Source organism: Panthera pardus, unplaced genomic scaffold (genome assembly GCF_024362965.1).
Source record: "Panthera pardus isolate Hobbes unplaced genomic scaffold, ASM2436296v1 HiC_scaffold_11, whole genome shotgun sequence".
Lineage (NCBI taxonomy): Eukaryota > Metazoa > Chordata > Mammalia > Carnivora > Felidae > Panthera > Panthera pardus.
The window spans coordinates 94,594,180-94,620,807 of record NW_026526666.1 but is presented as its reverse complement, the minus strand read 5'-3'; the positions used below and the strand labels follow the sequence as shown (position 1 = coordinate 94,620,807).

General features: G+C 59.0%; 2 protein-coding genes across 4 annotated transcripts in view; one reads left to right on the top strand and one right to left on the bottom strand.

Moving 5' to 3' along the window:
* CROCC (ciliary rootlet coiled-coil, rootletin) overlaps positions 1–17,084 on the top strand; it is a 45,989-nt gene extending 28,905 nt beyond the window's left edge. Inside the window, exons 25-37 of one of the 3 annotated variants that reach the window (XM_053898913.1) lie at positions 72–231; positions 1,736–1,903; positions 3,568–3,940; positions 9,969–10,138; positions 10,256–10,376; positions 10,680–10,843; positions 12,462–12,677; positions 13,334–13,558; positions 13,933–14,082; positions 14,398–14,598; positions 14,804–14,935; positions 15,683–15,754; positions 16,573–17,084. In XM_053898913.1, coding sequence (XP_053754888.1) covers positions 72–231; positions 1,736–1,903; positions 3,568–3,940; positions 9,969–10,138; positions 10,256–10,376; positions 10,680–10,843; positions 12,462–12,677; positions 13,334–13,558; positions 13,933–14,082; positions 14,398–14,598; positions 14,804–14,935; positions 15,683–15,754; positions 16,573–16,659 — 2,239 coding nt within the window. In that variant the 3' untranslated portion in view covers positions 16,660–17,084. Of the gene's footprint in view, positions 1–71; positions 232–1,735; positions 1,904–3,567; positions 3,941–9,968; positions 10,139–10,255; positions 10,377–10,679; positions 10,844–12,461; positions 12,678–13,333; positions 13,559–13,932; positions 14,083–14,397; positions 14,599–14,803; positions 14,936–15,682 lie in introns of all 3 variants that reach the window. The other 2 variants (XM_053898912.1, XM_053898914.1) reach the window with 2 other exon arrangements.
* A 1,167-nt stretch (positions 17,085–18,251) lies between these two features.
* Positions 18,252–21,942, bottom strand: MFAP2 (microfibril associated protein 2). Its single transcript, XM_053898916.1, is given in 9 exon segments — positions 18,252–18,767; positions 19,009–19,082; positions 19,272–19,359; positions 20,153–20,197; positions 20,311–20,391; positions 20,490–20,516; positions 20,756–20,840; positions 20,842–20,876; positions 21,891–21,942. Coding segments are annotated over 9 exon segments (576 nt in total). The 5' UTR covers positions 21,928–21,942; the 3' UTR covers positions 18,252–18,663.
* Positions 21,943–26,628: the final 4,686 nt, after the last annotated feature.

Below are 26,628 nucleotides of genomic sequence, written 5' to 3'. Positions count from 1 at the left end.
CACTCTTCCCGGGACCCGTGGCTGCCGCTGACCTCTGCCCTCTGCCCTCTGCCCCCTCCCCCCCACTCCAGCTTGAAGCTTGCCAACGAGGACAGGGAGCAGAAGCTGGTGCTCCTCGCGGAGGCCCGGGTGGCCGCGGGCAGGGAGGCCGAGGAGCTGCGGGCCGGACTGCAGGAGGTGGAGCGCTCGCGGCTGGAAGCCCGCCGGGAGCTGCAGGAGCTCCGGCGGCAGGTACCCGCCCCGGGCCCTTGCCGCGTGCTGCCCCTTGTGCAAATCTCAGAGGAATCCACGAACAACAGAAGGTGTAGACCCTGTGAGAGGGATGGGGAGCTGGCGAACACTTGTAAAGAGCCCGCAGTAACTATTTCCAGCTCTACGGGCCATACGGTCTCTGTCGCGATTACTCAGCTCTGCCAGCAGAGCGAGAAAGCAGCCCGACACAGTACGTACGCGTGTGGGCGCGTGTTCCATGAACACTTTGTTGATGGGCACCGAAATTCGATTTTATATCATTCTTCACGTGTAAGACATAATATTCCTGGATTTTTAAAAAAAAATTTTTTTTTAATGTTTATTTTTGAGACGACGTGAGAGACAGAGTGCAAACAGCGGAGGGGCAGACAGAGGGAGACACAGAACCCGAGGGGGGCTCCAGGCCCTGAGCTGTCAGCCCAGAGCCTGACGCGGGGCTCGAACTCACGAACCGTGAGATCATGACCTGAGCCAAAGTCGGACGCTTAACCGACTGAGCCACTCAGGCGCCCCTGTTCTTGGAATTTCTTTCCACCATTTCAAAATGAACCATGTCCAACTGTTTACAAACATGTAAAAACCGTCCTTGGCTCAGGCTTTCCCAGAAGACTTACAGAACAGGCAAGAGCCCCATTTGGCTCCTAGGCTCTACCTCGTCCAGAGATATCACAGCGTGACTACCAAACTCTCTTCATCTCCCACCAGGGCCCCCGCTTTACCTCTTCGGGCGCCTTCCTGTTGGGTTGAAGTCCTGGGAAGCCACAGGAGTGTCTGAAAGGAAGTCACATTTATGTGCCAGGCTCTTGCTGGGTGTTGTGCATGCAGCCCCCTCACTCTAGCGGCATGGGGTAGATGGGCCTTACCCCCCACCTGCTCCTGTGGGGAAACGGGGGCTTAGAACATACCTTTGTATTCCGCTCATCTGAGATTAAATCCTGGTCTGCTGCTTGTGGGCTGTGTGCCTTTGAGCAAGTCACTTCTCCTCTCTAGGCTCCATTATCTATTGAATAAGGATAATGTCAGTACCTGCCCTATAGACAGTTATGTGAGACTAAATGAGTTCGTACAATCGAAACGCTGAGAACAGATGTGGACACATGGTAAGCACTCCGTAGGTCAGGCATCACTGTAGAGGAAGGTGACCAGGAGGCCTGTGCTTCCTGCCCTGCAGAATTCCTTTTCTGATGTGGGTCCAGCACGCCCCATGATAAGTAGTTGCAGTGAGGCAATAAATGGAGGTGATTGGTGTCCAGGTGCCTGGCATGGCTGGAGCTCGGTGAAGTTATCTGAAGCAGGTCCCCAGTGGATTCGAGGTGGTGTTCAATGTCTGTGTCCCTGGAGCGCTGGGTCCTGAGTGCTCCCTGTGCCTGGACAGGACAAGGTATAGGGGCAGAGTTGAACGGGCCCTCGCCACCCTGGGCTAGAAGGGGCTGTGGATGCCGAGAATGGATGCTGGGTCCTACCTGTCTGCTCTCTCTCACAGATGAAGGTGCTGGACGGTGAGAACACCAGGCTGGGCCGGGAGCTGGTGGAGCTGCAGGGCCGCCTGGCCCTGGGCGAGCGGGCAGAAAAGGAGGGCCGGCGGGAGGCCCTGGGCCTCCGACAGAAGCTGCTGAAGGGCGAGGCCAGCCTGGAGGCCGTTCGGCAGGAGGTAACTCGGGTGTGGATGGGGAGGGTCTTAGGAGGCAGTTGGGGGGGTGCCCTGGGTTTCCTCCCCCCGTCAAGAAGCGGGTGGGGACTCCAATGCTGGAGTCATTCTGAGACATCACTTCCGAGGACTCGTTCCTGTCCTCCACTCCTTGAGATTCTTCTCCAGGTATAATAGTAATAACAGCTGCGGGAACTGTGTAGCAGGGGTGAGGGGGGTAGGGGGAGCTCTGTAGACATAAGCTTGTTTGATTCTCTCAGCAGCCTAATGAGGCAGGCTCTCTTACCCCATTTTTCACAGAGAACCAGACACTTAGGCTCAGAGAGGTCAAGGGGTCTACTCAAGATCACACAGCCACCCAGGTCTGTCTGACTCCCAAGCCTATACTCTTCCCATTCTGCTTTTCTGGCTGTTTTCACCTTAGTGCATCTACTGTGTGACCTTGACTAAATCACTTAACCTCTCTGTGGTTCAGAGCACTGATGGGCTGGGGGCCCTAGCATAAGTCCTGGCATCCAGGGGCTCTGTGAATGGTGGTTTCTAGTGAAACTGATGGCTGTGAGCGGTTGATTTATCCTCTAAACCAGAGGGGGGTGTGTGGGATCATGCACTCCATCAGAAAATAATTTTTTAGTACATGCCTCATTGTGTGGTTTATTGATAAGTTATGTGCACTGACAGTACAGCCTAATGGTTGAAAGAACAGCCACTGGAGGGGCGCCTGGGTGGCCCAGTTGGTTGAGCGTCCGACTTCAGCTCAGGTCATGATCTCATGGTTTGTGGGTTCAAGCCCCGTGTCAGGCTCTGTGCTGACAGCTCAGGGCCTGGAGCCTGCTTCGGATTCTGTGTCTCCCTCTCTCTCTGCCCCTCCCCTGCTCACACTCACTCACACTCTGTCAATCTCTCTCTCAAAAAATAAATAAACATTAGGGGCGCCTGGGTGGCTCAGTCGGTTGGGCGGCCGACTTCGGCTCAGGTCATGATCTCGCTGTCCGTGGGTTCAAGCCCTGCGTCGGGCTCTGTGCTGACCGTGCAGAGCCTGGAGCCTGTTTCAGATTCTGTGTCTCCCTCTCTCTCTGACCCTCCCCCGTTCATGCTCTGTCTCTCTCTCTCTCAAAAATAAATAAACGTTTAAAAAAAAAATTAAAAAAAAATAGATAAATAAACATTAAAAACATAAGAAAGAAGGCAGGAAGGAAGAAAAAGAAGGAAAAAGAAAGAAAACAGCCACTGGAGCTACTGTGCTTGGCTTTGAATCCTGGCTCCGAGCTTACTAGCAGTTTGGCCTTGGCACAGCTGCTCTGTGCCTCAGTTTCCTCCCTTGTAAAATGGAGATGATTCATGGTGGTAAAGTTTTTTGGGGAAAGTACTTAGTCCCTGGCACTGATAAGTCCTGTCCAGGGAAGTGTGGGCTGTTAGTTTATTACTAATAAATTGTATATACTACAAGGCATGTACACAGAAAGAAGAGAAAAAAAGATTCTAGTAGTTCATTCCCACTTTCCCGTGGATATTCCCGCACAAACTGCCTGGGTGGAGGCCACTAAAGAAGCAGATGGTGTGCCAGCCACTTTTGGGTGGGTGGGCTCCAGGCTGGGCCTGGGAGGCGGGGCGTCGGGTTGGGGGTGGCCTTGCTGACCCCCACCTCCCGGCATTGCCCGACCCAGCTCCAGGGAGCCCAGAGGAAGCTGCAGGAACAGGAGGGCGAGTTCAGGGCCCGCGAGCGAGGCCTGCTGGCCTCCCTGGAGGAGGCACGCGGCGCCGAGAAGCTGCAGCTGGACCACGCCCGCAGCTTGGAGCTGAAGCTGGAGGCGGTGCGGGCCGAAGCCGCGGAGCTGGGGCTGCGGCTGAGCGCGGCCGAGGGCCGGGCGCAAGGCCTGGAGGCCGAGCTGGCCCGCGTGGAGGCGCAGCGGCGCGCAGCCGAGACCCAGCTGGGCGGCCTGCGCTCAGCTCTGCGTCGGGGCCTGGGCCTCGGGCGCACTCCCAGCCCGGCCCCGCTGCCCTCGCCGGGCTCGCCGGCCCGGGGCGCGCCCGCTGGAGGTGAGTGGAGCCACGAGGGAAAGGGCGGGGCGGTGGGCGGGCTTCACTCTGGCCACGCCCCCGGTTAGGTCGGCTCCGCCTGAGAGCGGGCTGCTGTCTGGGCCATGCCTCTCCTTTAACGGACCAGTCTCAATCCCGCCCCATATCACTTTCCTTCCCTTTGGGGAGTCTGCCCAGGCTCTTCCCCTTCGCTGATTTGTGTTCCTCTGGTTGCTTCATTTTTAAAGGAGGTGCTGGTGCTTTTTTTTTTTTTTTTTAACGTTTATTTATTTTTGAGACAGAGAGAGACAGAGCATGAACGGGGAAGGGTCAGAGAGAGGGAGACACAGAATCTGAAACAGGCTCCAGGCTCTGAGCTGTCAGCACAGAGCCCGACGCGGGGCTCGAACTCCTGGACCGCGAGATGGTGACCTGAGCCGAAGTCGGCCGCTTAACCGACTGAGCCACCCAGGCGCCCCCTTTTTTTTTTTTATTTTTTAAAGTGTTTGTTTTTCAGAGAGAGAGTGGGGGAGGGGTCAGAGAGAGAGGGAGACAGAATCCGAAGCAGGCTCCAGGCTTTGAGCTGTCAGCACAGAGCTGGACGCGGGGCTTGAACCCAGGAACCGTGAGATCATGACCTGAGCTGAAGTCCAACGCTCAACCGACTGAGCCATCCAGGCGCGCCTGATGGTGCTTGTTCTTAATGCCCCTGACTCCTCTGAGACTTTGAGGCTGCGTCCTCTATAATTGATCCTCACTCCCTCTCTCCATCAGTCTCCCACCCCTAGCTTGATACCCCTCCACACTAGACTTGTGACCCCAGCATCACAGCCAGACAGTTACCTACCCGGCCTAAAACCTCTTCCAGCAACTCCTTCAGAAATCGTTCCAGTCCCATTTGTTCCCAGGGCCCCGTGGATGACTCTGGGAAAGTCAGCGCTGTGCTATGGCAGGTGTGAGCACACCTTTGGAGAGCATCCTTGTCTCAGCCTGACATAATTCTATCTTGACTCCTAGGGCCTAGAATAGAACCTCTGGAATCTTAGCACTGTGGGCAATTCACTATGGGATACTGAGTTGTTGCCTCTTCAAATCCAGATTTAACCCCTGGATCACATTCGATCAGTTATGGAATACTTATTAAGCGCTGGCTGGGTGCTAAAGACAGCTTCACTATGGGATGGAGCAGTAAACAAACTGACTAGCGTTTCTGCGCTTAGGGAGTTTCTAGTCTAGGGAGAGGAGCAGACAATAAATGTGATATAGAGATGAAATAGAGAATGTTCTGGGTGGTAGTAAGGGCTGGAGAATAGGCAAGGACAAATGCATTCAAGGACATTGCTGGTGAGAATGTAAAACAGCACAGCTGCTGTGGAAAACAGTTTGGCAGTTCGTCAAAACACTTAGATTCACTGGCTGCCTGAGTGGCTCAGTCGGTTGAGCATCCAACTTCCGCTCAGGTCACGATCTCGCGGTTCATGAGTTCAAGCCCCACGTCGGGCTCTGTGCTGATGGCTCAGAGTCTGGAGCCTGCTGCGGATTTCGTGTCTCCCTCTCTCTCTGCCCCCTCCCCTGCTCGTGCTCGGTCTCTCTCTGAAAAATAAACGGTTTAAAAAAAACAAACAAACCTTAGAATTACCATGTGCCCCAACAATTCTACCCCTAGATATATAACCAAAAGAACTGAAAAAGGGGCCTTGAACAGATATGCATACACCAACCATTCAGAGCATCATAAAAGGTGGAATCAACCCGTGTCCATCGACAGATGAGTAGATAAACAAAATGTGTCGTGGCCACACAAAGGAATATTATTCAGCCTTACAAAGCAATGCTATTCTGATCTGTGTTACAACAGGGATGAGCCTCGACAATATTATGCTAAGTGAAAAGGCAGTCCCAAAGGGACGCTTGCGGGAAATACCTAGAAGAGACACATGTATAGAGGTAGGAAGTAGATTAGAGGTCACTAGGGACTGGGGGCAGGGGACACTTGGGAGTTACTGCTTAGTGGGCACAGAGTTTCTGTTTGAGGCCGTACCTGTCAGTTTGCTGGGGCTGCAAAACAGAGTACCTTAAACTTCAGTCTGTGTCTCCCTGTTCTGAAGGCCAGAGTCCCAGATTAAGGTGTCAGCGGGACCATGCTCCTTCTGAAGTCTCTAGGGAAGGATCTGTTCCAGGCCTCTCTCCTGGCTGCCTATAGTTCCTAGGCTTGTGGCAGCAGGACCCAAGCTTCACTTGGCCTTCTTGTGTGTGTATCCAAATTCCCCCTTTGTGTTAGGATACCAATAATACTGGATTAGGGGCTCACCATACTCAACTATGACCTTGTCTTTTTTTTTTTTTTTTTTTTTTTTTTTTTTTTTTTTTTTAGAGAGAGAGAGAGAGAGAGCAGGGGAGGGGTAGAGAGAGAGGGAAAGAGAGAATTCCAGGCAGGCTCCACACTGTCAGTGCAAAGCCCAATACGGGGCTAGAAGCCACAAACTGAGATCATGACCTGAGCTGAAACCAAGTGCTTAACTGACTGAGCCACCCAGGCATCCCCACTATGACCTCCTCTTAACTAATTACGTCTCCAAGAAGGTTACTCCCAAATAAATTCACATTCTGATGTGCCAGGGGTTGGAGCTTCAACTAATGAATTCTGGGGGGGCATAGTTCAACCCAAAATAGGTATGATGGAAGATTTGGGAACAGATAGTGGTGATGGTCACATAACAATGTGAATATAATTGGTTAAAAATGCCACATTGGGGCGCCTGGGTGGCTCAGTCAGTTAAGTGTCTGACTTCTGCTCAGGTCATGATCTTGTGGTTTGTGCGTTTGAGCCCCGCATCGGGCTCTGTGCTGACAGCTCGGAGCCTGGAGCCTGCTTCCGATTCTGTGTCTCCCTCTCTCTCTGCCCCTCCCCTGCTCACGCTCTGTCTCTCAATAATAAATAAACGTTAAAAATTTAAAAAAAAAAAAAAAGGCCACCAAAATGGATGTAGAAAAAGCATTTGATAAAATTCAACATACAGTTATGATCCAAACTCTTGGAAAACTAGAAAAAGGTTTCCTTAGCTGATAAACTAGTTCTCCAAAACCCTACAGCAAATATTACATTTGACTCCTGTATTTAATATTGTACTGGAAGTCTCAAAGGTCCTAGCCAGTACACTATGGTAAGAAACATAGAATTAATGTTTTAAGGTTCAGGAAGGGAGAAACAAAACTGCCACTATTTACAGATCACGTGATTTTTCTATGTAGAAAATACAGGAGGGGGCACCTGGGTGGCTCAGGCAGGTAAGCATCTGACTTTGGCTCCGGTTATGACCTCATGGTTTGTGAGTTCGAGCCCTGTGTCGGGCTCTGTGCTGACAGCTCAGAGCCTGGAGCCTCCTTTGGATTCTGTGTCACCCTCTCTCTCTGCCCCTCCCCTGCTCATGCTCTATCTCTCTCTCTCAAAAATAAATAAACGTTAAAAAATTTGTAAAAAAATACAGGAGAAGCTACAACAAATTGTTAGAACAAGTAAGAAGCTTTAGTAAGGTTGCTGGAAACAAGATCAACATACAAAAGTTAATTATATTTTATTATATCAACAGAAGCAGAACACGTTTGTTGTTTACTGCCAACAGCAGAATTGATAAAATATCATTTATACTGGCACTAAGAAATCTCTCCCCCAAAGAAAACACCAGATCTAGATGACTTTACAGATAAGGTCTACTATCCAAGGAAAAAATAATTCTAATCTAATATGACTTTTATGGAGACAGCCATAAATGTTGTTGAGAGACATTAAAAGAAAGCTAAATAGGAGAAATGATTGTATGTATCAACAAATTCACTATTATAAAGATGTCAGTTCTTCCAGATTCATCTATAGATTGAATGGTATTTCGGCAAAATTCTTTCTGTGTGTGTGAAACTTGACAAGCCAATTCTAAAACATCTATGGAAAAACAAAGGCCAAGAAAGCCAACTCACTCTTGAAGAAAAAGAACTAGATGGCTAGGGGTAGGGGCTTGCCTTGCCAAAGATAAAAGTTAATATAAAGTTTTAGTAATTCAGGTGCTGTGCCACTGAGACCAACACTGGCTGTGTGGTCAAGGACCAGACCTGCATGTCCAAAGAAACCTGATCTGTGTTGGAAGCTTGATCTGTGATGGACTTTCCCAAAAGTCCCAAAAGTATTTGGATAATTGAGAATCCATACAGAAAAATAAAAAAGAAAGAGACCCTTCCATCACCTTTTAGATAAACATCAATTTCAGTTAGATGCACTGCATTTTTTTTTAAGTTTTTTATTTATTTAGGTAATCTGTACACCCCTTGTGGGGATTGAACTCACAACCCCAAGGTCAAGAGTCGCATGTTCTTCTGACTGAGCCAGCCAGGCACTCCTAAGTAGATTTGAAGATTAAATACAAAAGGGAAAACTGTAGCTTTTAAAAGACAACATAGGAAAATATCCTTATGGCTTTAGGACAGGAAAGGATTTCTTGAGACACACACACACACACACACACACACACACACACACCCTGCTAACCATAATGTTAGTCAATGTTATTTAATTAAAATTAAGAACCTGAAAAAAAGATGGCTAGGAAAGCATATTGTATGTTATATATATTATCACAGCAAAGAAATTTAAAAAAGAATTTTAAGAGAGAGAGACAGAGTGCAAGCAGGGGAGGGGCAGAGAGAGAGGGAGACACAGAATCCGAAGCAGGCTCCAGGCTCTGAGCTGTCAGCACCGAGCCCGATGCGGGGCTCGAACTCGCAAACCATGAGATCATGACCTGAGCCGAAGTCAGATGCTCAACCTACTGAGCCACCCAGGCGCCCCAGAAATTTTTAAAGATACAGCAAGGGCAGGGGTAGGGGTGTTTGTGTGGGAAATGGAGAGCCCCGGTGAGGAGGTGGTAGGTGGGGGAAGGATGGGTGGGAGAGGAGACTCTGAGGACAAGGGACAAGTGGAAGTAAGGGGCGAGGACGAGGGACGAGTGCCTGACTGGCAGTTCCCCTGTGAACACCGAGGGGACAGCAGGCACAGGGCAGTGAACAGGTACAGACGAGTGGGAGGTGAGGACGTGAGGACAAAGGACACGCCTGAGTAATCCTTGCAGGCCACTCTGTGGTAGGGGCCCTTGGGGGCAGTGGGTAGACATCCTGCTCCAGGTCCTGTGGCTGTCGACGGAGCTGTGGGGCAGCTTAGGTGTCCCTTGCCAAGGCAGGAGGATGCTATGGGCAGGCTGACGCCCTGCCCTGTGGTTCCGATGCTGACCTCCAGGTGGCGCCCTGTCTCTGTGCGCCCCTCCGGCCTCTTCAAGCAGACAAGACTGCATTTCTCTGCCTGGAAGTAGGGCTGCCTGGTTCTAAATCCCATTGTGGGATCTTCCCAGCTTTGAGACCAAGCAGATCGCTTAACTGCTTTGAGCGCGTCCAGCCTGTGAAGGTTCTTACTCCTCAGAGAATTATCGTGAAGGTGGGATAGGCAGTCAGTGCCTGGCAGATAGGAAGCAGGGAGATGTTGAGGTGGTGGAACGTCCACCCTTGGACTGGGTCCTGGGTGTGCAGCCCTCACAGTGCCCCTGGTCTTGGCGGGGAGGCAGACCTTGGAGCCTCATGACCCAGCCTGGGATCAGGGACACGTCTGGGGAGCAGATCTAATGGAATGGGCCAGGCAAAGAGAGGCCATGGGGAGAGAAGGGAACAGCATGCACGAAGGCCCTGGTCCCGGAAGAGGGAATGTTCTAGAACTTGGGAGCCGAGGGTCATGTGGAATGGACAGCTTGTAAAAGGTGAGAGGGCTGTGCTAGGGTGAGCAACGGGGCCTCTGCACGACGGCAGGGAAGTTGGGCTTACTCTAAGGGGCCTGGGACCAGGGAAGGGTTAAGCAAGAAGGTGAGGGCCAGCATGAGGTGGGAAGCTCCTGCAAGCTGCTGGGTGCGGCTCGGGGGAGGGGGGAGGGGTGAGGTGTGCGAGCAGCCCACAGGCACCACCCAGGCCTGAGAGGCTCGGGTTCTCGCAGCCCTAAGCATGCCGCCTCCCCCAGGAAGCGGCGAAGGGCTCAGCAGCCCCAGCCCCTTGGAACGCAGCCCTGGGTCCGAGCCACCATCCCCAGGACCTGCCACCTCCCCGGCATCCCCAGACCTGGACCCGGAGGCGGTACGGGGGGCCCTCCGGGAGTTCCTGCAGGAGCTGCGGAGTGCCCAGAGGCAACGGGTGAGGCTGGGTGTGAGCCGCTGGGTAGGGAACCGGGTGGCTGAGGGCCCTGCGAGGGGCTGCAGGTGTCAGACCAGGGGTCTTCCCTTCCTCCCCCGCCCCACGTCGGGGCCGCAGGATGAGCTTCAGGCCCAGACCGGTGTCCTGAGTCGACAGCTGGCTGAGATGGAGGCTGAGAGGGACAGTGCCACCTCACAGGCGAGGCAGCTGCAGAAGGCTGTGGCCGACGGTGCAGAAGGTGAGTTTGACCCCCCACCCCCGGCTCCCTGCTCTCTGTGCTCTTAGCCGCTGAGGTGGGACGTGTGGGATTGGCCTGAGCGGCTCCTCCGTCCCTGCCCTGCCCACCGTGACCTGAATGGGGGGCCGTCTCCTCTGGGGGTCCCTCCCTGGTCAGCTCCACTCCACGTGTGCAGACCGGCAGACCCTCAAGGACTCGGAGAGGCAGGCCCTGTGGCGGGCGGAGGGCAGGCCGGGCACCTGGTGGCCGGGTTCGGGTCTCGGGGTGCGCCCGGCCAGGCCTGACGGGGCTGGGGTGCTGCAGCCCGACGCCGCGTGGACGGGCGGCTGAGCGGGGCCCAGGCAGAGCTGGTGCTGCAGGAGGAGAATGTGCGGCGCAGCGAGCGGGAGCGCCGGGCCGCCCTGGACCAGGTGGCCGCCCTGGAGAGGAGCCTGCAGGCCACCGAGAGTGAGCTCCGGGCCAGCCAGGTAGACGGGAGCTGAGGGCCGGCGGGGGCAGGGGGGCGTCCGCCTGTGCTTGAAAGGCTGTCTGGGAGTCCTACTGTGTGCGTCTCCGTTGCCATCTGCCTGGGTTGCAGCACCCACTGAAGTGAGCCGCCTGTGACTCTGTCCGGAAGCCCGTTCAGATTGCACCCGCTCGCTCCTCCTTGAGGTCACTAGGCTGCAGAAGAAAAGGCCTGGGCTTTTGAGCCTGACAGAAGAAAGTCTGTTCAAGTCCCGGCCGTGCTGTTTATTGCCTGCCTGGTCTCGTTTTCCTCCTGCGTAAAAGAGAGAGGCCAGCAATCGTCTCCCAGAGACGATACACGAGTGCTCTTTTTTTTTTTTTTTTAAGTTTATTTGTTTTTGAGAGCGAGCACGAGCAGGGGAGGGGCAAAGAGAGAGGGAGAAAGAGAATCACAAGTGGGGTCCTCACTGTCAGCGCAGAGCCCGATGCGGGGCCTGATCCCTCAAACTGTGAGATCATGGCCTGAGCCGGAATCAAGAGTTGGATGCTGAACTGGCTGAGCCACCCAGGCGCCCCGTGAATGCTTTTAACATATGGTGTTCAGGGGACGTCGGTTTCCTTTGTCTCTGTATAGCCACATGAGTGGTGTTCTGGGGTTTTTATATGTGTTTGGGGGACATCTGTGTACACGTGTCGTGTGTGTGTGTGTGTGTGTGTGTGTGTGTGTGTGCACGCGCATGTGTGTGTGCCCGGGGCAGGACACCCTGGCCCTGGGGGCGACAGTCCAGGCCACCGAAGCCTTGAGCCCTTCTCATGCCAAAGGTCCCCTCACTCCTTCCCCCTTCCTCCCCAGCTCTCCATCGTTGCCCCGACAGCCCACCCCCTGTCTCTGGCTCCAGGTCAAGTTTGAGCTGGATTGTTATGTCTGTGGTTCCAGGTCTGGCCTCCGGCCCAGCCGCAGGGGCCGCGGGAGGAGGCCAGGAACAAAGCTGGGCAGGGGCCAGAGTGGGGCTGCCAGGCCCAGACATGGCAGAGTTGGGGCTCTGAGCACGGCGGCAGGGGGCCGGGCTTGGGGGGGGTTCAGTCTGTCTTCCCGTCCTTTCCCTACTCCTCAAGCCTCTTTTTACTGTCTGACCCCATGTGAGGGAGGAACATCATGCCCTAAAACCAGGGGGGGCCCAAGGCTCCTACCTGACTCAGCTCAGATCACACAATGCAGCTTCTGGGCCTGGCTCTGGGGAGTGATGCAGCAGAACAGGGAAGCCCTGGAACCTGCCTTTTCACCCTCCCTTCCCACCCCGGGGCTCTGCGAACACTTCGTGGTACCCCTGGGCCCGTGCAGTCTCCCCACTGCACAGATGTGCGGTAGGGCCACAGAGCAGGAAGGGAGCACCCTGGATCACAGAGCCTGTTAGAAAGGCCAGATCAGCCAAATCCAGAAAGCGCTCTGGGATCCTCAGGCCAACCCAGCCTGTGAACATGCGGGGAGGTGGGGGGCCTCGCAAGGGTCACACAGTGAGGGGTTGGGCCAGCCTCTTCAAGGCTGCTCCCCACTTTCTCCTGAGGGTCCTGACGGGGTGTGGGAGGCGCAGGGTCGGGGGTGGCCGGGCGGCCGGGGCCTGACCCCTCCCCCACCCGCAGGAGAAGATCAGCAAGATGAAGGCCAATGAGGTGAAGCTGGAGAGTGACAAGCGGCGTCTGAAGGAGGTGTTGGATGCCTCTGAGAGCCGCACCATCAAGCTTGAGCTGCAGCGGCGCTCACTCGAGGGGGAACTGCAGCGCAGCCGCCTGGGCCTCAGTGACCGTGAGGCCCAGGCCCAGGCCCTCCAGGATCGGGTGGACTCCCTGCAGAGACAGGTGGGTCCCCATTACCCTTTGCGGGTTTCTCATCTGCACGCTCAGTGCCGGGTGCTTTACGGGGACTGCGTAATACTCCCAACAACCCCGAGGCAAGCATCATCCTCATTTCGTGGACAGACAGACAGACAGAGAGGGGCTGCCATCACCCAAGATCACATAGCTAATAAGAGACACAGCCGAAATTAGAATTTAGGACTCTTTGACACCAGAATCTTCATTCCTAGGAAACATGTGGGACAAGTTAGAGATATAGGTTTCACTCATGTCCCTTTTTTTGCCTTGGCTGCCAGGAAGCTCAGCTCTAACTAGAACGTTCAGTTACTCTGCTAGTCCTACAAGGGCACCCACCAAAGTCAAGAACACAGAACATTTCTGGATTGTGGTGGTTACCTTTTCTCCTCCCTGGCAGGGGAGGAGACCCTGGGGTCTGGGACATCCGGGTTTGTGGCACTCCGGGTGAGGGTAGTTAAAACCAGCAGTGGGACGGAGCCTAGGCTGCAGTGGGCTGAGCCAGTGGGAGCGCATGGGAACAACGAGGGTCGATGATGAAGGCCTAGGCAGGGGTGGGAGGAGCTTGGCTTGGGTTCACCGTTCCTGCTGGAGGCCAGGGTGAGAGCAGAGCCACTTTACTGTCCTGTCTGCCCTCCTGCCAGGTGGCAGACAGTGAGGTGAAGGCGGGGACTCTGCAGCTGACAGTGGAGCGGCTGAACGGGGCCCTGGTCAAGATGGAAGAGAGCGAGGGGGCCTTGCGGGACAAGGCGCAGGGCCTGTCAGAAGCACTGGCCCAGAGTAGCGCCAACCTGACCAGCACCCAGGACAAGAATCTGCATCTGCAAAAGGCCCTGACCGCTTGTGAACATGACCGCCAAGTTCTCCAAGTACGGGGGTTCCAGGGCCTGGCTGGGGGTGGCCCCAGTGAGAGCCAACAAGGGCAGGCTTGGAGGGGCCCTTGGAGGACAGTCAGTTGGGAACCCTAGGGAGCCAGTCCGTGAGTGCTTTGAGGTGGGTGGGCCCAGTAGGAGCATTGGCCAATAGGAGGGGTCTTGGGGTGGGCGGGGGCGATAAGAATACGCCTACTGGTATAGGCTTGAGGGACCCAGATCCGGGGTCATGCAGGTCAGTGGGCCAGGCCTGCTGTCTGCCTCGCCCTCCAGATTTTGGGGCTGTTTTGTGGGCTGTAACCCTGACCCGGAGGTACAGAGTAGAGGGGAGCCTTTGCTCCATCCTGGCATCAAACGCCCCTGCCCCCCAGGAACGGCTGGAGGCCGCTCGGCAGGCGTTATCGGAGGCCCGGAAGCAGAGCAGCTCCCTGAGTGAGCAGGTGCAGACGATGCGAGGCGAGCTGGCGGACCTGGAGGTGCAGCGGGCAGAGGCAGAGGGCCAGCTGCAACAGCTTCAGGAGGTGAGGGCCACGATGGGCCCCTTCTGTCCCCGGGACGCCGAGGCCCTCAGGATGCAGCGGGAACTTCCGTATCCCCACCTCATCCCGAACCCGGGCCCGGCCTCCCGTGAGGAAGCGTGGTTCATTCGACCCGCGCCCCCGTCACGCAGATGGAGAAGCTGAGGCTCAGAGAACAGCGTGGCCTCGGGTGATAGTTCTCTGATGGGGGCCTCACCAACCCCCCCTGCGGGGGCCGAGGCTGGCCTCACCATCCCCAAGCTTCAGATGCACGCGCACCGAGGCCCGGAGGCATTAGGGGCCTGCCGGCTTCTGCAGGTGCTGCGGCAGCGACAGGAGGGGGAGGCGGCGGCCCTGCACGCAGTCCAGAAGCTGCAGGAGGAGCGGCGGCTGCTCCAGGAGCGCCTGGACGGCCTGCAGCGGGCCCTCGCTCAGCTGGAGGCCGAGAAGCGGGAGGTGGAGCGGTCAGCGCTGCGGCTGGAGAAGGACCGGGTGGCCCTCAAGAGGATGCTGGACAAGGTGGGCTGAGCCGCCGGCGCTGTCCCCCCACTTCCTCGGGGTCTTGGCCTTACGTCCCCAGGGCCGGGGGCCTCAGGTGCCCTCCGGCCCCTGCTCCTGCTGCCTCTAACCTAACACCCCTCTCTGCGCCCCTCCCTCTTCACGGGAGCCCCCCCCCCCCACCTTCCCCCGGGTGCCTTAACGCCCTCCTCCTCTCCCGGCCTAGGTGGAGCGCGAGAAGCTTCGCAGCCATGAGGACACGGTGCGGCTGAGCGCCGAGAAGGGCCGCCTGGACCGCACGCTCACGGGGGCCGAGCTGGAGCTGGCTGAGGCCCAGAGGCAGATCCAGCTGCTGGAGGTCCAGCCCCCGGCCACCCCCTCTCTCCCTAGCCCTGGACCCGGGCCCCACCCCTGCCCCAGGCCTGAGTGCCAGACCGTCCCAGGAGCTGCTGATGGCTCAGCCGGCCCAGGGTCCTCAACCTCCATAACCCACGAGCCCAGACTCTTGCAGGGCACAGCCCAGAGCAAGGTCCTAGAGGGAGGGGGTCCTCCCCAGAGTGGAGAGGAGAGAGATGCCGGTTAGCGAGTGAGCCTGTGTGCTTGCGTGTTGTGGAACATGGAGGCGTGAGCGTGCATGGGAGTGTTCTGCACGTAACGTGACTCTTGTGCACAGATGTGACAAGTCTGCGTGTCAGGAACGTGTTCCAGGTGTGTGTGTATCTTCCTGTACCGAAGTCTTCCTGTCTGTAGATGTAGGAGTATTGGAGCTTTGCTCGTAGGCACGCATCCCTGTGACCAGGGGCTAAGTACTTCCGCGCTTGCTTTGGGGCCGGTACGAATGTGGGCGTGTCCGCGTTTGACTACGTCTGCGCGTGTGTGCACGGTGTGCGCATGTGCACGCCTGTCAGCGGGGTCACTAGGTACCCTGACCCCGGATTCGCGGACCCGGGGGGCCAGGAACATGGGGGACAAACCAGGATCTCTTGCTCCAACCCCCTGCCTGCACTGTCCTGAGGGGCCTTCTAGGCTCCCATTCCTGGGAGTGCCCGCCCCCCCCCCCCCCTCCCCACAGGGCCACACCCCTGACTTGCTCCTCTTCCCGCAGGCCCAGGTGGTGGCACTGGAGCAGGACCAGAGCCCAGCCCGGCTGGAGGCCGCGGAGCAGCAGCAGCGGGAGGTAGAGCGGGAGGTGGAGCGCCTGCGCAGCGCCCAGGTGCAGACAGAGCGCACCCTGGAGGCTCGGGAGCGGGCCCACCGGCAGCGCGTGCGCGGGCTGGAAGAGCAGGTGCTCAGGCCTGGCCGGGTTCTGGCCCCGCCCCAGGATATTGCAGAAGCGCCCTCGGGGGGAGGAGCGGGAGAGGGCTGGCTGTGACCTCGGGTGGGAGCAGTCGGCGGCACCTAGGACCGAAGTGGTCCAGGGGGATCTGTGCTGGTCTGCGTCGTGGCTGGACACGGGCTCAAGTGATGTCACCGGAACTCCGTCCCCGTGCTGTGGCTCTACTGTCCTCATTGTTGTCTCCTGGGTGGCACACGTGGCCTCAGCAGCCCCAGCCTAGGTTATCCCGACAAGCTGCCATCCCAGAGGAAAGAGGGGGCCTTTTTCCTTAGAGCAACAGAAGTCCCAGGGATGACCCTTCCTGGCCTGCTTAGTCCCTGACTCCTTCCCAGCCATCCCTGACCTGACGTGTGCAGGACAAGGCTGCTTGGGTAGGGCCAGGCCTGGGTCACAGGCACCCCTGGTGGGGCTGGTGCCAGGCCTGCCTAAGTGATGAGAGTGGGGACGGGTGGCTCCTGACAAGATGCCAAGGAGCAGTCAGCAGCTGCCACGTGGGTCGGGACGGAAGGGGTAGGAAGCACCCTGGTGTTTAATGAGACCCATTTTTTCCTGAAGCGGGCAGGATTGGGTCCCTTCTGGGGTCCCGGCTGCAGCCACATGCCCCTTTCCCTGGCATCAGGCTGGGGACCAGGCTGGCCCTACTTTCTCTTTCTTCCCAGGTGTCCACACTGAAGGGACAGTTGCAGCAGGAGCTCCGGAGGAGCTCAGCACCCTTCCCCCAAACCTCCGGCCCCCCAGGGGAATGAGCCCCTTCCTGGGTGGCCCCCTGGCCCAGAGCTCGGCTCAGGGTAGGGAGGAGACAGGTGGCCGTGCTGGATGCCAGGGACTCCGGTAGCAGCTTCTTAGCGGCATCCGGGGCCCCACCTCAGTCCAGTCCCCACCCCTGGGATGAGCATCCAGGTCACCTGAGTGTCTGAGCCAAAGCCAGGGGGTCGGGGAGACCCCCTTGCCCCTGGCTGGCCCTAGAGCATGGGCTCATGGGAAAGAGGAGGGGTGCCTGGGAGTCAGAGACCCAGACCCTCTCCCCCGGCTTCCCAGAGATCTCTCCGCCTTAGTTCAGAGTGTTTGTCAGGAAATTCCTCAGAGTCCCTGTATTTTTATACCTTTTTACAACGTTAACTGTTCAGAACTGTTGTTTTTTTGTAACAAAAGACCCCGTTTTCTAAAAATGGTTTGTACAGATGTGTCCCCTTACTTCAGTGTGCCTTCCTCCACTGGAGAGATGGGTGGGGAGACACAGGGGGCCTGGGGCAGGGGTGCAGGGGGAGATGGGGTCTTTGGAAAGGCCCGTGGCACTTTCCGGCCTCACAGGATGCTGGCGTGGGGAGGTCTCCAGGGTCCCGCGCCACCCATCCCATGTGACAGACGGGGCTGCTGAGGCCCAAACTGCACAGCCCGGCTCTTTCCAGCCACAGCGTTCTGGCCCCTTTCTCTGGCCCCTCGTTAGGACTGGGCCCACCCTCTGCACCGTGGCAGGCCTCTCAGGCAGTGTGCGGGCCTGGGAGGTGAACGTGGGTCTTGCCCTGGCTCCGCTGAGTGAGCCTAGCAAAGCTGCGTGACCTCTCGGAGCCTTGGTTTGCTCATCTGTAAACTGGGAACGTGCTTCACAGGGTGGTTATGAGGCGGCGCACGTGGCAGGTGCTCAGGGTCTCCGAGGAGGAAGTACTCGTCTCCGTGGAGTCTGATGGGGTCAGGTGGTGCCCCCCGCCCTGCCACTTCTAGCTGTGGCTCCTCGGTGGGTCACTTAATGCCTCTGGGCTTCCTGTCCGTAAGGTGGCGATATTACCTGTGCCCGCCACATGGGCCTGTCTGGAAGGCACACGGGACTGCGCGCTGATCGCTCACGTGGAGACTGGGCCTCTATTTCTGCCCCCCCGAACTCGCGGCCCTCCCCCCCAAAGGCGGATCTCAGAGCACACCTCCCATGACCTGCTTTATACCCTATAAACACCTCTGCGCCTCCACATGGGTGGCCTCCCGTCTTGGCCTGCATGCCTCTGATGACAGGGGACTCACGCCCTCACTGAGCAGCCCAGACAGTGAGAAAGCTGTATCCCTGAACCTTCTATTTCCAACGCAGCCCTCTGCAGTGCCCCACCCCCGCCCCCGACGCAGGACCTGGAGGGGACAGTGGTCATGATCCACCTTTCTGGGGGGGGGGGGGGGTCAGCTGAAGCTGGTGGGTGAGGAGGCAGGACTGGGACTGCAGAGGCAAGGCCACAGGTCACCTGAACGGTCCCTTCTCCCCAAGGGGCCAGGCAGCCTCTCAATGAGGACAGGCAGTGTCAGAGACACCTGGCCACCCGCTCTGTGCTCCCAACTGAGAAATGACCAAAGCTTTTGTAAAAACAATTTTAATTTTGTATAAAACAAAGGTGGTCTATGCCCGGGAGCTGTAGGAAGTCCAAGCAGACCGGCTGGGGTGAGGGGCACAGCCTACCTCAAAGGGGCTGGTGGGCAGGGGACTGTCCTGGAGGGACTGAGAAGGCACATCAGAGGCCCAGGTCCCACCGAGAGGCCTGGGATGCCCCTCCTCCGGGGCCGAAAACTGGGCCGTGGGGAGCCCCCATTGTGCCCCAGAGGTGGCCACAGACTGGGGGAGGGGCCTGAGACAAACCCCCAGGGCCACAGTCCACTAACTTTTTACAGGATAAAAGGAATGTCAGGCTGGGGAGAAAAGCACCAGGTGAGGCAGGGCCCGAGGGCCCCGGATCTGAGGAAGGCCCAGGGCTTGGGGTGCTGGCTCCGCCCTAGCAGCCCCCGCAGCTCCTCGCACAGGAGGCCGCCACGGACTGGCACAGGCCACTGCTGGCCATCACGCCACATTTGGAGAACTTGTCCCGACACAGGTCAGCTGTTGCGGGGGGCAAGGAGTCGGGGTCAGGGAGAGGCTGGTCATGGGAAACCATCGGCCCCTTCCCGATCCCGGGACAGGGAATGTTCTGAGGAGAAGCAGCCGGGAGGGAGTTCGGGAGCCTCCTGAAAGTGGCCGTGGTGCAGAACACGGGTTTAATAAACACCAGGTGGACGGACAGGAAGAAGGGCGGCGAGTGGGTGTGGGGAGGGGGAAGGTCTGGGGGTGCAGGCCTCCCTACCTCGGAGGAGCTCCTCGTGGGCACACACCGTGCGGACACAGATCTCCTTGTTGACCACGTACACGCGGCGGAGGCTGGGGGGTGGAGCCGGGACGGCGGGGTCACCCCCGACCCCACCAGGGGGGCTCCACGCATCCCCGCCCCTAGGCCTGGGCTCACGCGAGCGGAGTTCAATTCAGGGTTCATGCTCCCCTACAGTCCCACCTCGGGCCGGGGGGCACTGTGGCTGCCTGCCCTGCCCCCCAAACCCCACCTGTGCTCACCTGTAGAAGCAGACCTCATTGAGACACTGTTTGCAGGGCTTGTGGATGGAGTAGAGGCGGGTGCACGGGTACTGTTCCTCGCGGCAGTCTGGGTGACGGGCAGGATCAGACTAGGGGCCGCAGCTTGGGCGTGGCGTAGCCCCCAACGATGCCCACCGAGACTGGCTCTCATCGCGGGGTCTAGGTCCACCCTGCACCCTCTGGCACAGCGCGGGCACACGCACACACACGCGCACACACACAAGCACAGACAGCATTGCTGGGGCTCCCAGGGCTGCCCGATTTTATACAATACATGCATACACGCGCAAGTTTGCAACCACGCTTGGAAGCATGTACCTGAACAGGCATAAGCTCAAACACAACCGCACCCACACACAACGGTCACCCAAGTCCACACCAACCAACTGGGCCGGGCTCAGAGGAGTACACGCGGACACTGAGCTCACGGGAGCGAGAGCAGCCTGCACGGTCTGGCCGTCTCCGGCTCTCGGTGGGGGCGGCACGGGGGCTGGCTCAGCTGGCCTGGGCTTCTGGTCCCCTCTCTGCCTCGCTGGCCACGAGCACCGCCCACTCCTGCTGGCTGGCAGGCAGGCAGGAAGCCCCCAGCACGCTCCCTCCCTCTTCCCAGTGTCTGGGGGTGGAGGGCCCTTCCTGAGGCTGCGACCAACTGGGGGGGGGGCAAGGGGGGCGTCTCCCAGAGCTTCCCGGGGGGCCCTGCGGTTGCCTAAAGCACTGGCCTGTCTGCAAGCCCCCGACCCTGCCATCGGCCCGGCAAAAGCAAAAGGCTTGTCTGTCTCTGTCCCATCAGCGCTGCAATCAGCTCTACCCCCGCTGCTGAGGCCGTGCCTCTGTTTCTCCAGCTGTCAGGAAGCTCTTACCCAGAGGCCCAGGCTCCGTGGGCTCTGTCTCCGCATTTCCTGGTGCTGGTGTCAGGAGAGGAGCAGGCAGACATCACTGAGAGGGGTCCATTCAGGGCACCAGCCCCGCCCCGGCACAGACCCGCCGCTCCCAGGGTTGACAGGAGCCGGCAGCCTACCTGGGGTGGGGGCCAGGACGACTTCCTGCCGGACTTGCTGCTGGGACTGGAACTGCTCCGCAGGGGGCCGAGGAGTCACCTCTGAGTCGGGCGGGCAGGCGACAAGGGGGTCCACTCCATCTCTCCACCCCAGCGCTCAGCTGCCCGCCCCCGCCGCCTGCCCCACCCCAGCCCTTTACCTTGATAGTCATAGTAGTCCGGTTGGTCTAAGAACAAAGATGAATGTGAAGTTGCCGGGGGGGGGGGGGGGGGGGGGGGGGGGGGGGGCAGGCGAGCTCCCCAGTCTCGGGGGGCACAGGAGGTCACGGCTACACCCAGGACCACCCCCTATGACTCCCACCACCCTTCCCCACCTGGTCCCCAGCTGCGTCGTGCACACCTGGGAGCCAGGCCTTGATGATGTGGCCGGGTGTGGGGAGGGCTGGGCGGGGGGCAAGGCCCTTACCTATCTGGTCACTGTAGTGGGTGTACTGGACGTGTTCCGGGAACGGAGACAGAGAGTCTAGGTCATACTGGCCCTGAGCCAGCAGGGCCCGCTGTGAGGAAGCAAAGCATGAGGGGGTGCCCTGCAGGGAAGGACAGCACTTCTGGGAGGACAGGTAGAGGTCCCAAGGGCAGGCCGGTGAGACCCTAAGATCCTACCACCCAAGGGGATCCAAACTCCTTCCTCGACCCTTACAGAGGCCCTTACAGAGCCGGCTCCTGGGCACCTCACAGACCTTTTCTGGGCCTGTCTTCCCCTGCTAGCCTCCTGGCTGTTCCTGAACTCAGCACACTCCTGTCTGCCCCAGGGCCTTTGCACTCAACTTTCCCTAGGCCTGTGATCCTGGGTAACTTCTCCTCCTTCAGATCTCAGCTAAAAATTCAGTTCTGCCCAAAGGCCGTCCCCGGCCTACCCACCCTCTCCATCCAGTTCCTCTGTTTACTTCCAACCTCATGCTCAACACGCTGGCACTTATCACGCCTACTTGATATAGCAGCCTCCCTTCTCTAGACGGGCGGGCACCAAGAAGGCAGGGGTATGTCTGCCCAGGTCATCATTGTACCCCAGGGGTCTAGCCCAGTGCGTGGCACATGGTAGGAACTCAGTATCTGTTAAATGAATAAATGTTAGCTATGGCAGGGGCCTTCGATCCCTATGGATAACTCCTCACTTCACCAATAGGGATCACTCCAAAGTCAAGATTGCATGGTGGGGGGTGGGGGGGGGTGGGGGAGGGGGTTGGGGTTGGGGGTTGGGTCCCAAAGTGGTCTGGAACCCGGACCTACAGACTCCCTGCCTTGGGCGCCTCCCCCTCCTACACATCGGCTTCCTCCTGGAAGGGAGGGGAAGGCACGGACTCTTGGTGCCTGGGTGTGTGCCCACTCTCCAGAGCCCTGCCTGGCTGCTGCTGTGGAGGGGTTGGGGTGAGGGCTGGGGAGGCTCATGCTTTGGGAGGGGTTGGCCAGTACAGGTCTGTGGTCCAGGAGGTCCCGGGGACCGGGAGTTGAGTGCTGGCCACAGGGCACAATAAAGGCTCACTGCCAGCTCCCAACCCCCAGCCACACAAGGGGAGCCCCCAACCCCAGGAGCCACTTACCAGGCAGGAACAGCAGGAAGAGGTAGGCAGCTCTCATGGCTACGCGGTGAGGCAGTCTGGGCTGGTGTCAGGACAGCTGGAGGGGGTGGGGGGGGCGGGCTGTAGCTTGGACCCACTCACCCAGGACTGTGGAGCCCACCTCTGCTCCCCCGCATCTAGCCCGGTGAAGAAGGGGGTGCTGGAACAGAAGCCAGGCATAGGGAGTGCCGGGAGTAGGGCGGAGCGGGGGCCGGGGTCTACATCTGCTGTCCCCGAGGGCCCCCTGGGTGTTCAGGTCCCAAGTCACAAGGCCCCCAACCTCGCTCCAGAGTTGATCTACAAGCGGACGGAACCCACCCTGCCCTTCTCACCGAGGGCACGTTTCTAGCCCCCCGCTAGCTCTGACTCTGCTCTCCTGGCCCGCAGCCGTGCCCGCTTCCGATTCAGCACCTCCCGGTGTCTGGCGCACTGATCATGGAAACCCTTGAGCCAGGCCCATCCTCAGGACCCCAGCCCCTCTCAGCCACCATCATAGCCCCGACTCTGCAGCGGTCTGCCAACCCCACCACCTGTTCCCAATTGCTCTGCGGGGAACCACATGCATGCATGGGCCCCAGGGGGCCGAAGGGCAGCCAGGCCCGGGCAGGGCTCCCACCCCCAGAAGATTCCTCTCCTGCCAGCCTCCAGGCCTCCTAAGACCTGGCTGTCTTCATCACAGACTCACGAGACTAAGGTCTATTTGTCTGCAGCAGCAGGAAACGCTCAGGTGGAGTCTGAGGAGAGATTCTCTGGATCCTAGAAGGGCAGAGCTGGAGGGGACAGTGATGTCACCCAGCCCAGAGGCTCTGAACCCCTGAACACTGTATGACAAGTGTTGTGTGCGCAATTCTGGGGGGAGAGGGCAGTGGCCCTCAGCCTTCACCAGGCTCTGGAAGTTCAAGAACTCCAGCCTTTGGCCACACAGTGGGCTTGGCAGGGTCTACAGGTCCCAGCTCAGTGGGGGGGGGGGGGGGGGGGGGGGCAGGCATCAGCCTTCCGCCTGGAGCGCTGGGGAGAGAGTCCATGGGCTCACCCATCCAGGAAGGCCCCTCCCACCCACACAAAGGGACTTCTTCCAGACGGCTAACTGGAGACCTAACTGCCACAGGGCGTCTAAGGAGAGAGGAAGGACGCTCGGACATCTGTCCCTCTTCGCTCCCAATCCAGAACCTTCCGGGACCCCCTGCCCGGCTCATACATTTACCATCTCCCTTCCTTACTGAGGTGGGGGTGGGGTGGGGTGGAGGAGAAGAGACCCACCACTCAGGCTGCCCCAGAGGCAGGGGACCTCGGGGCTCCCGGTGTTCCTATCCCGAAATCCCTTGGCCCTCTCTCAGTAGGAGGGGACCCAGAGACCTGGAGCTCTTTCCCTGTAACTCCCCCCCGCAAGGCCTCATCATCCCCTCCTTGTCCCCACGGGGCTGAGTGGCAGCCAGGCCAGTTGGAGCTGTCACCACTCAGAAGGAGGCCCTGAGCTGGGGCCTAAGAGGCCTTAAGAGGTGGGGTGGGGGCTGTCTGTCCCCAAAGCCCCTCCTAGGCCTCACAGCCTCCCGCATGGAGTCTTTTCCTCCCCTGGAAGGTCTGGCACCCAGGCCCAGGCTTACTGGGGGCAAGGGGGCCCCCCAGGGCAAGGGGCGTGGGAGTCCCTGGATCCTCCCCCCGGGGCCACATCTCCAAGCACTGCTGTCTAGACTGTCGATTTTGGGGGTGTGGGGGAGGCCAGGACCTGCCTAGAAGGCGGCCCCCCTCTGGCCCCTTCCGCAGCTGGGGACCCCACCCCGAGGCGTTCGTGGGCAGGAGGGAACGAGCGGGGCCTACTCAGAGCCCGGCCCCCCACACCGCCCCGCGGGGAGGCCAGCCGCGGTGCGGGTGCGGCCGGAGGGGACCAGATGTGGCCGCCGCCGCACAGCTGGAACAATCAGCCACGGAACTTGCTCGGCGGCTCCCCACGCCCCCCTCCCGGTCTCGGGTCTCCCTTTGTCTCTCTCCGCCGCTCTAGCCCGGCGGCTCCGGCCGACGCCCCCACCCCACTCGCCAAAGTCCAGCCTCCCGGGGCGAACGGAAGCCCCCCCCCCAACCCCGGCCCCGACGCCCCCAAACGGGCCCCCCTCCCAGCGACCCCCAAACCCCCCAAGTGTCCTCGTAGCATCTGCTCAGACGGCCCCGGGTTCGGGAACTCGGGCAGCCGCCCCCAGGCCTGGGGGCCCGCAGACCCCCTACACCCCTGCCTCCCCCCACCTCCCCCCGGGGACCCCCCTCCCCCCCCACTCCCGAGCGCCGCCCTGCCGCTCCGCCGCCAGGCCCGCGCCTACCTGGCCGGGTCACTACTCCGCCGCCCGCTCCGAGTCCGCCGCGGAGCCGCCCCTGCGCCGCTCTGAGCCCCCCCTCCGGGCCCCCGACGGGCCGGCGCCCGCCCTCCAGCCCGGAGCCGCTGGGTCCTAACGCGAGCCCCGCCCGCCCGCCGTGCGTGCGGGTCTCCAGCCCGCTTCGGGGGCGGCCCTGGGGGAGGCGCCCCAGGAGCCGTCCTCACGTCTGCGCCGACCTCTGGCGGGCAGGACGCCTCTCCAGCCTCCTCGGCACGTCTGGGCTGGAGTCTAGTGTGAGGTGGGTTTTGAGGACGTGTTACCCCCGTTTCACAGAGGAGGAAACTGAGGCTCCTAAAGGCGATTACACCCGCCGCGACTCAGCTCTCCCCTCTGGCTTCTCCTACCGTCCGGGACAGCCTTCCGGGCCTGCTTTCCCTCCTGCCTCTCTGGCTCTGCCTTCTGGGTATTCTTAGCCAGTTCCAGGCCGGGGGGCTGGCTTCCATAACCTGCATTGCAGACCTCGGGCCACAGGCTACCAGGCCTGGCCCTGTGCATGTCTCCAAGGATCCAACTCCAAATTCATGACCCCTGACCCTCCCCCAGACCTGGCTGTCCTAGAGGTTCCCGTCTAGGGAGCAGTCCCAGCACCCTTCCATTACTCAGGCTTCCTCTCTTGCTCTCAGCCCCTGCGTCCAATCCAGCACCCGGCCTCTAATCCTGCTTCACAATCCTTTTTCACATGGGGCCGCTCTCTCCGCTGTGCTGTAAGCCACCATTAGCTCTTGCCTGGACTCTGTAATAAGCTCTAATCTAGGCTTTCCCCAGTGGGGCCTGCCCTTCCAGACCCACCTCTGACACTGGCCCCCTTGTGCTTAAAGCTTCTGCTGGTTTCCATGGTACCTGGGATCAAGGCTGAATTCCCCTGTGGCCCCCAAGGATCCTACCCTTCCCCTCCCGTCTGGCTCTGCCTCCTGGTTCCGTGCAGCCACAATGGCCTTTTGGTAATCTCTCACTAAACCCCTTCCTCTGCCTGCTCAGGACTTTTGCTCAAGCTGTTTCCTCCTCTTGGAACCCTGGTGAGGTCTGCCTCCTCCCGGTTATAGAGCAAACCCTCCTTCTTCAGGGGAGCCTTCCCTTTCTCCCCGTTCCGCCCCTGAGCACTTTCTGCTCTAGTGCTCACAGCTGTCGTGCTGCCCTATGTCTGTGACCATGTGAATCCTGCTCCTCTCCCAGATGAGCTCATGAGCTTGTGCGCCACACGAAGACAGCAAGACGGCGACAAAGTCTGTTTTCGCTCATCCCTGTTGATGCTCATTAGGCACAGCGCCAGGCTCAGAGCAGCTGTTCGGTGAACATTAACGGAATGAATGAACGTGCACTCAATTCTCCCGGGAGAGCCCGCGTGGGGGGGTGGGGTAGGTTCCTGCCTCTGGGCCAGTCCTCAGCCCTGCCTGAACCTGGGGCAGGGGCTCAGGCTGGGAGGACGTGGGGGTCTCCTTGCCCCCAGTCAGGCACCCCACAACCGCCTAGCCCTTGGACTCTGAATCCTATTAGGCAGGACCTCGATATGTCTCGTGTATCATTTGCTCCCCGGTGCTGGTTTGGCAAATGAATGAATACCTGCCACCCCCTCTCCACGGTCTATCACCGAATAGCAGGGGCTTCTGCTACCTGGAGCCCTGGGGGCCCTGGGGGCCAGCACAGCCCTCCCTGCCCTCCCTTAGCCCTTGCCTGCTCCAGGCACAGTCCCTCTAGGGTAGGAGAGGCAGAAACACCTGGCAGAAATGCTGTTCCCTACACTTGACAAAAAGGGGAAACAGAGGCCCCAGAGCTTGCCACTCTCACGTCCTGGCCCCCAGATTCTCTGTGCTGCTTCTACCCACTCCCCTGGCCCTAAGGACCCAAGCAGAGGCGGCAGATACTTGGGGAGCGGGGTAGTGGGTGTGGGTGCTCTCATGACCTTGGAGATTCGCTCTGTCTGTTCACCTCTCACACCAGGTTACAAGGTACATGTGCAGAGGCCAAGTTCTTTTCTTTTTTAAATTATTTATTATTATTATTTTTTTTTTTGAGAGAGAGAGAGAGAGAGAGAGAGAAAGCACAGGAGGGGCAGAGAGAGAGAGAGACACACACACACACAGAATCGAAAGCAGGCTCCAGGCTGTGAGCTGTCAGCACAGAGCCCGACACGGGGCTAGAACCCATGAACTGCGAGATCATGACCTGAGCCGAAGTCGGACGCTTAAGTGACGCAGCCACCCAGCTCCCCTAGGCCAAGTTCTTTTGTACACTGTGGTAGCACCTGTGCCTGGCACATGACTGTCCAATAAATGCGTGAACCAATCGGTTGAGGGATTCGAACCCAGCCTCTCCCCGGGTCCTCCAGCCTCCACCACCCCGAACTGTTGCTGGTG